At 40.7% G+C, this 8,903-nt stretch overlaps 3 protein-coding genes across 3 annotated transcripts; 1 reads left to right on the forward strand and 2 right to left on the reverse strand.

Annotated features, from left to right (window-relative positions):
- On the reverse strand, nucleotides 1-949 carry LOC117634144 (DTW domain-containing protein 2). Its single transcript, XM_034368080.1, has one exon. The coding sequence runs from the start codon at nucleotides 894-896 to the stop codon at nucleotides 87-89; it is 810 nt and encodes a 269-aa protein (XP_034223971.1). The 5' UTR covers nucleotides 897-949; the 3' UTR covers nucleotides 1-86.
- LOC117634145 (protein N-terminal glutamine amidohydrolase) lies at nucleotides 895-2,764 on the forward strand. The gene is made up of 5 exons (XM_034368081.1): nucleotides 895-1,198; nucleotides 1,311-1,416; nucleotides 1,560-1,774; nucleotides 1,908-2,032; nucleotides 2,363-2,764. The coding sequence occupies exons 1-5, from the start codon at nucleotides 1,125-1,127 to the stop codon at nucleotides 2,518-2,520; spliced, it is 678 nt and encodes a 225-aa protein (XP_034223972.1). The 5' UTR covers nucleotides 895-1,124; the 3' UTR covers nucleotides 2,521-2,764.
- A 220-nt stretch (nucleotides 2,765-2,984) lies between these two features.
- LOC117634143 lies at nucleotides 2,985-6,900 on the reverse strand. The gene is made up of 3 exons (XM_034368079.1): nucleotides 6,388-6,900; nucleotides 5,954-6,169; nucleotides 2,985-5,850 (listed from the first exon to the last, which is right to left on the reverse strand). Exons 1-3 carry the CDS (start codon nucleotides 6,826-6,828, stop codon nucleotides 3,337-3,339), a joined length of 3,171 nt encoding a protein of 1,056 aa, XP_034223970.1. The 5' UTR covers nucleotides 6,829-6,900; the 3' UTR covers nucleotides 2,985-3,336.
- Nucleotides 6,901-8,903: the final 2,003 nt, after the last annotated feature.

Genomic DNA, 8,903 nt, shown 5'->3' on the forward strand with positions numbered 1-8,903 from the left:
TTGGAATGGTTCGAATAAGAAAACACTTTTACAAAAGAGTGGCGGGTCAGCCCAATTTACTGACGGGCTTGGACTCGGGTGCGGGCCTAAAGTTGCCCGTGACCCGATATCAGGTCACTCTCGCTTATACTCTCGTTCTTACTCTCATTCTTGAGCCGCTGTTTCTCCTTGCCTTTCTTCAACAACTTGGGCCTGGGCTTTGCGGGCGTCTTAAGATACCGGGCCTGCGAAGCCACCATGTCCCTCAAGACCCTAATAAGCCTGGCCTCAATCTCGACCCCATTGGGCTCAATCACACCCAAGGCCCTGGCCACAGCCTCCATGGTACTCACGCACCCACCAAACGGCTCCTTCCGCAAAACCAACTCCGAGTCGTAAATGCTCCCACCACTCGCACTCTCATCCACATCCAAACAAACCCTGCTCGCAAACGTCGACAAAAACCCCTCACTGGCTTTGACCATCTCCCTGGCATGTTTCCACGTGGCGTCGAAGGCGATGAGCACCAGAGGGGAGTATGTGGGGACGGGTGAGCTGGGGAGGTCTGATAGGCTGACGGCAGGTGAGGCTTTGGTTGGGGGGAAGAGGTAGATGGCGGGCGGTGATTGGTCAAGGAGCGGGGAGAGGCCTGGCTTGAGCTTGCGCGCAACAATGGCCGTGGAGTTGGAGAGGCATTTGGTGAGGATTGGGGTTGTGGAGAGCTTGTGATTGGCTTCGTGGGGGTGGTGGAGGATTATGATTTGGGTCTGGGTTTTGATGGGCTGGGCCGGGAGAGAATGGCAGAGGCAGACCGGGCCGGGTCGGGTGCAGTTGCTGCATATGGGCCTGGGCCCACGAGACGGTGGATCGGCGGCGGCGCTGTCGCAGATGTGGATGTCTTCTTCTGGTTCCATCATTCCATGTCAATGTTAAATCATGGACCTATGAGGGGCTCGCTTGCTTTATAGAAGGAAGGTTAAACGGTAACGTTTTGGGTTTATATATTGTTGGGTTCGTACACGACATGTCGTTGTTGGGGTGGGTGGGTGGGTGGGTAGTAGTTAAAAAATCTGATCAAATTTGGAAGAGAGAGAGGTCAGCTGACAGAGAGAGAGAGAGCGGCAGAGAGAGAGAGAGAGAGAGAGATGACAACGTCAGAGTTGGAAGTAAGCGGCAGCTCGTGGGACGTCTCTCAATTTCAACACACCCCTTTTTACTGGTAAGCCTCGGTTTTGTTTTGTTTTGTTTTGTGTTTCTCTGCTTTCTTGTGCTAATCATCTGGTAGGTAGAAAAATTAATTACCTTTTTCTTTCTTGTGCGTGTTTGTGAAGTGAGGAGAATGTGTACTTGCTTTGCAAGGAACTGGGCACAAAGGGCATAGCAGATGCCCAAAGTTCTGATCTTTTTGTTGTTTTCATTTCCAATGAGAAAAAACAGGCATGTGCCCTTGTACCCAAGTGACTTAATTGATTTATTTGTTTTTAAATTTACATATTTTGTCATTTTATTGGATGCTATAGTTTCCCTCTTATTGAATTTACTATTTGTTTGCTGTGGTGCAAAATTAAAAAATGTTGAAGATCCCATTGTGGCATCAGAAGGCCAGCAGCCGAGCAGATGGGATTGTTCTCTGGGATTATCATGTCATTTGCATACAGAGAAAAGGCAGAGGTGACTCACCCTCCCCACACTTGGTGTGGGATTTAGATTCAAGTCTTCCATTTCCTTGTCCCTTAGCACGCTATGTCTCCGAAACTATCCGGCCCGACTTTCAGACCTTTTCTGAATTCCAAAGGTATTTCATCACTTGTATTGTATGTGTATGTTATTGGCTCGGTCTGTGCCTGGCTCAGAGTGTGGAAATTTAACATGCTGAATATGTGATCAGTAAACATTATTTACGACATTCTCTATGCCTGGTGCTGCAGGTATTTCCGGATTGTGCATGCCCCCGTGTTTCTCCGTTGCTTCGCATCTGATAGGAGACACATGAAAGATTCTGTTGGCAATTGGCTACATCAACCTCCCCTCTACCAGCCCATTGTTGCGGAGGGTAAATGTTAAATTCTCCTTACATTTTTATGAAGTTTGGTGATGGTAAAATCATTAACAATCAGAACAACTAGATTGGAGCATACCACTTCTAACAAATTTTAATTTCCAATAAACAAACAAGCAAACATTAGCGTCATTTGAATTCGTAAGCCTCTAACGCCTTGCCTTTTCTGCTTTATATGAGATAGAGCAGTCACTTAATAACAACTATAATTTCTTCTCTTCCTCTCCCTGTCAAAATTTTTTGCGAACCGAGGTAGTAGTGATAATACACAACAGAAATGAAATTTAATGTTTTTTTTTTTCCTTCTTTCCTGTATTTGTGCAGATGGAACTGTTCACAACCTGAATGACTACTTCGACATCCGTGCTACGGATGCAGTGACAGGTACAGGAGCTGATATGACCAATGAAGTTTTTACCAAAAAGCTTGGTGTGGTCATAACAGAAAGCCAACTGGAGGAGTTCTTTTCGCAAATTCTTTGATGTATGGAAATTCTATTTTCAGCTGGACTAGCACATATAAAGCATTGTTATTTCCTGTATCCTGACCGAGTTTTTCTTGGTGTATCACATTTGGGATTAGTTCATTCCGGCTGCGTTTTTCTTTCGCCTTGGTAGTTCGGAAAAGTGCAATTTCCCTTAAACATTGTATGGATTGTATGGAGCATTGCATTTTTAACTTCAATGACAAGAAAGAAAGTTCTTGCAGTGGTTTGCTGTGAGAGAATTCTTGTATGCAGTGGTTGGTTGCAGCCAAAGTCTCTGTAATAGACAAATTCTCGTTTTCCTCTTTGGAATTAGAGGATGTTAAAAGCCAAAGTGGTAACCTGTGAACTTTTTAAGTCATCTGTTAACCTCGACGCTGCAATTGCACGCTTGTATTGCATACTGAAGAAAACATTATGGACTGCGCCAGGAGGTGAATAAGAACTTGTTTACTATTGTCATTGCGAAATAATTCTCTTATTGCTGCCGCCACAACCAAATATTAGCCCCCAACATCCGAGTGCTGGAGCTGTTTCAAATGACAGAGAGCTTGATGAAAAGCTCTCATATTTCCCTATTGCCCCATCCATTCTTTAAATACTAAAAGGACAAAATTTTGAACCTGGGGTTTTCAACCTAGCATATAAATACAAACATTTTCAACTGCAATTAAAATGAAAGCAGCGCCTCAGCCTCAGCATATCCGAAGTTTCGCCTGAGTATTTCCTAGTCCCACAGCAGTAAAAATATGTAGGATCTTGTGGTGCAAAGCAGTCTCAAAGGAAAAGTAAAGGAAGACCTTGTGCAACTATATCAACTCTTGGTTCGTAACACCTTCACAGCACTGTCTACCGTCCTAGCCAATTCAACAGCTGCTCCAACATAACTATGCGGTGTTAACTTTAGTAGATTAGACTTTGCTTCGTTAGGTAATTCCAAACCTTGCATAAAATCTACTATACTTTCCTTGGTAACTGCTCTTCCTCTGGTTAGTTCCTTCAACTTTTCATAGGGCTCAGGAACACCATATCTTCGCATAATTGTCTGTATTGGTTCAGCAAGAACTTCCCAAGTAAGGTTCAAATCCTTACTTATGCAACCTTCATTGACCTGAAGCTTTGATATTCCCTGAAGTGTGCTTTTGTAGGCAAGAAGAGAGTGCCCTAATCCTAGACCCATGTTCCTCAAAACAGTTGAATCTGTCAAGTCACGCTGCCAACGCGAAATAGGCAACTTCATGCTCAGATGACAAAAATTTCCATTAGCCACACCAAGATTGCCTTCACTGTTTTCAAAATCAATAGGGTTTACCTTGTGAGGCATTGTTGATGACCCAATCTCACCAGCCTTAGTTATCTGCTTAAAATAACCCAACGATACATAGTCCCATATATCTCTATCAAAGTCGATCAATATGTTATTGAACTGGCTAATTGCATGAAAAAGTTCTGCCATATGGTCATGAGGTTCAATCTGCGTAACATAGGGATTAAAACTCAACCCAAGAGATGTTACAAACTCTTCAGCAATTTGGGGCCAATTGATATCAGGATATGCAATAAGATGAGCATTGTAATTTCCAACAGCACCAGCAAATTTTCCCATTATCTCCACCCGAGAAATCTCTCGTCTTTCTCTGCTTAATCTGACAGCAAAATTTGCCATTTCCTTTCCTAAAGTTGTGGGTGAAGCAGGCTGTCCATGAGTACGAGAGAGCATAGAAATATGAGCGTTGTCTTTAGCCATGTTACATACTGCCTCAACCAAACCATCCATGACAGGAAATATGACACTGTTCATGGCTTCTTTCAGCATTAATGCATGGGCAAGATTGTTGATGTCCTCGGATGTGCAAGCAAAATGAAAAAATTCAAGCACCTTAGCTATTTCTGGATGTGATTGGAATCTTTGTTTCAAGAAGTACTCCACCGCTTTCACATCATGATTTGTTACTTTCTCAATCTTCTTTATTTCTAATGCATCATTGGTACTAAATCCATCAATCACTTCTTGCAAATAAGACCGAGCATTTTCACTAAAGGTAGGTACCTCTGTGACTTCAGGAATTTGTGAAAGCCATAGTAACCATTTGATCTCAACTAGAACACGGAAGTAGATTAGCCCATACTCACTCATGTAAGGCGCCAAGTCCTTGACTTTACCCCAGTACCGACCATCCAATGGTGACAAAGCCATCAAATTCACAAGCTCAGATTCACAAGAAGATTTACCAGATACCATCTTGATCTTCTCAGTGGAAACATTGGTGTTTTTTCTGGTGGCTCTAACAGCCGTGTCTACCATCCTGGCCAGTTGAACAGCAGCTCCAACATAGCTATGCGGTGTCAGCTTTGACAAAACGGTCTTTGGTTCTTCAGGTAATTCCAAGCCTTTAATGAACTCTTTTATTCTTTCTTTGGTAACTGTTCTTCCTCTTGTTAGTTCCTTTAGCTTCTCATAAGGCTCAGGAACACTATATCTTCGCATAACAGTTTGTATTGCTTCAGCAAGCACCTCCCAAGACTGGTTCAACTCCTCACTTATGCGAGCTTCATTAACCTGAAGCTTTGCTATTCCCTGCAGTGTACTTCTGTAAGCAAGAAGAGAGTGCCCCAGTCCGACACCCATGTTTCTCAGAACAGTAGAATCAGTCAGGTCACGCTGCAAACGTGATTTAGGCAACTTCTCACTCAGGTAGGAAAGATTTCCACTAGCAATACCAAGATTACCTTCACTATTTTCAAAATCAATAGGGTTTACTTTGTGAGGCATTGTTGATGACCCAATTTCACCTGCCCTAGTTGTCTGCTTGAAGTAACCCAAAGATATGTAGCGCCATATATCACTATCAAAGTCAATCAATATATTATTGAACCGGTTGAATGCATTAAAAACTTTTGACATATAATCATGAGTCTCGATCTGAGTAACATAATGATTAATACTCACTCCAAGAGATATTACAAACTCTTCAGCAATTAGGGGCCAATCAATATTAGGATATGCAGCTAGATGAGCATTGTAATTTCCTACAGCACCAGCAAACTTCCCCATTATCTCGACTTCAGAAATTCTGTGCCTTTGTATGCTTAACCTAACAGCAAAAGTTGCCATTTCTTTCCCCAAAGTTGTGGGTGAGGCTGTCTGACCATGTGTGCGAGATAGCATGGGAACGGAAGCATTATCCTTTGACATGCCACATATTGCCTCAATCAAATCATCCATGACAGGCAATATAACATTGTTGATAGCTCCTTTTAACATCAAAGCATGAGCAAGATTGTTGATGTCCTCAGATGTGCAAGCAAAATGAAAAAATTCAAGCACCTGAAATAAGAAAGCATTAAGTGCTTCTCAAAAACTTGAAACAAAGACATCCAAGAGAATTGTATCAAATACAAAGGAAATAACTAATAGAAGGAATGTCTACCTTAGCTATTTCTGGATGTGAAATGCATTTCTGTTTCAAGAAGTACTCCACCGCTTTTACATCATGGTTAGTCATTTTCTCAATCCTCTTGATTTCCAATGCATCACTGATGCAAAATCCATCAATAATTCCTTGCAAGTAAGACTGAGCATCTTCACTGAAACCGGGCACCTCCGTGACTTCAGCGATTTGAGAAAGTTTCAACAACCATTTGATCTGTCATACATTTCATAAATATAAATCACACTTTCACCCAAAAAATAAAAATAAAAATAAAAATCCACAAAGAACCCAATTAACCAAAGAAAATAAGACTTGTGAAAAATGTGATATTTGATACTGAAAGACATAATTGTTATGCTTCTAATAGATTAGAAAACTCAATTGCTCTAATAGAAACAAACAAACAAAAATGCAATAAATAAAAGAAGTACCTCAACTAGAACACGGTAGTAGATGAGACCATATTCACTCATGTACGGAGCCAATTCCTTGACTTTACCCCAATAACGACCGTCCAACGGCGACAAAGCCGTCAAAATCGAATGCTCGATTTCAGCAGAACAATCACCATTTACCTTCTCCTCCGTGGTGACGACGTTAGTATCATCTTTAATGGTGGCTCTTACTCTTAGGGCACAATCTCTGCGAGAGTGTGGCAAAGCCAAAGAAGGATATGAATGATGAAGGCATTGAAGGCGGCATGAGGGGTCCAGTGGTCTTTGGGATTTGGATCGTACAGAGGTGATGCACGAGAGCTGGTTGCTGCTGTTCAGAAGCCTAGACGAGGAAGAAGAGGCTCCCAATTCCATGAACCGGAAGGTGTTGTTGAGGTCCAAGACGACGGGGCAGCCACACTTGGAGGAGGAGCTCATGTTCTTTCGCGGTCTTTTCACTTGTTTGGTTCCGTTCCGTTTGATTCTCGCTAAAACCCTAGTTCGGTTACGTCTCTCAATTTTTGACACCCGTACATTCTTGGAAGGCAAAAGTTCACTTTTGGTTCTTATATTACCCGGTGTTATGGTTTGTTTACTAATTAGGAATTTGAATTCTCATTTTGGAAGAATTCACTTCTTGAGTGAGATGTGGTATTTTAATTCCTGTAGAACTAACCCATTAGGAATTTATCTTTTTTACTCATTATATTCTCACACAATTTTTAAAATTCCAAATTTGTTATCTACTTTAACCTAACAATGAGGATATTTTTGTAATTAGAACAACTCCTACCCCAAAATTTCAATAGGAATTCGGAATCTAATGCTCATCAATCCAACTATTCCTCAATTTAATTCATCCTAATCCAATTACGGATTAGTAAACATGCCATTCCTACGTTGGTCCTAGTAATTTCAATTTTGTCAATTTTATTTTTACCATCCATTTGGATGAAGGAATTGAAAATTGGAGAGAATTATTAAATGAAGGAAATTAGATATCCATCGTTTAAATTTATGTCAATTAATAGGGTAAAGAAGGTATCGTTAGATTGGTAAAGAAGGTATCGTTAGATTGGTAAAGAAGGTTTCTTTGTTAATTTACTCTAGGAACGATCACGTTTACTCAACAAATGAACCCCTTACGTTCATGGAGTAAAATACCCTGTTCATTGAGTAATTTACCTAACAAACGAGATGATTGACCTCACAAACGACTCTTTGTCATTCGTTGTGTAAAAGGTATCATTGGATTGGTAAAGAAGATTTCTTTGTCAATTTACTCTTAATAACGATCACATTTACTCAACGAACGTTCATGAGGTAAAATACTCGTTCATTGAGTAATTTACATAAGGAACGAGAAGATTTACCTCATGAACGACTCTTTGCCGTTGTAGTGTAAAAGGTATCGTTGGATTGGTAAAGAATGTTTCTTTGTCAATTTACTCTAGGAACGATCACATTTACTCAACGAATGAACCCCTTATGTTCACGGGGTAAAATATCCAATTCATTGAGTAACTTACCTAAGGAACGAGGAGATTTACCTCACGAATGACTCTTTGCCATTCATAGTGTAAAAGGTGTCGTTGGATTTGTAAAGAATGTTTCTTTGTCAATTTACTCTAGGAATGATCACGTTTACTCAATGAATGAACCCTTTACGTTCTCAGAGTAAAATACCTTGTTCGTTGAGTAATTTATCTAAGGAACGAGGCAATTTTCAGCGGAGGTATGATTTTCAAAGGTATTGTTAGTTTTTTAGTGGATGTGCAATTTTTAAAGACTAAAAGTTCCACAAAAAAAGATAGACAACTAAATATCCTTATAATTTAAACAATACTAATGTTATTCATAATTAATTGAAGAAATAAGTAATTATGAATAACATTACAATTAACCTACAATTGTTGCCGACAAGATTTCATATTATGAAAACGTCGCATTATATTTGTATCCCTATTAAAGCCCAATTAAATAAAGAGGACTCCCGATCCCATTTAAATAAGAAATTATGGATGCCCTATTAAAAGCCCACGAAATGGCAGTAGGTTTCCTTTTTTCTTTTTTTTTTCTTTTTTTCTTTTAAGCCTGGTTCAAAACCATGTCGTTTTGACCAGTTTTTTTTTTCTTAAAAAAAGAAGTGCGCAGCAACAACGCTTAAAAACAAAAACTTCATTTATGCATTTCATCGAACACCTACACTGCAACTCCAAAGCTGAGTAGAGGTGCAATATGCAACACCATTTATGGATTTTCGGGCGAGGGGAGGTGTAGCTGCACCTCCTTGTGCCTTAATAGGTTTGCCACTGATTTGATGATGACTTTTAAGTGTTACATTGTCTTTATGAACGTGATATTCAAATATCAGTACATGGATGAACCTCACAACAATGTGGATAAGAGCATGTCCAGCCGTAGAGGCTGGCCCAGGCAAAAGGCAAAAAGGAGCCCGAGTCCAGCTCCAGCGCAAGCAATCCAGCCCGGGCAAGCTGCGGGTCCCACGAGCC

Source organism: Prunus dulcis, chromosome 7, assembly GCF_902201215.1.
Source record: "Prunus dulcis chromosome 7, ALMONDv2, whole genome shotgun sequence".
Classification (NCBI taxonomy): Eukaryota; Viridiplantae; Streptophyta; class Magnoliopsida; order Rosales; family Rosaceae; genus Prunus; species Prunus dulcis.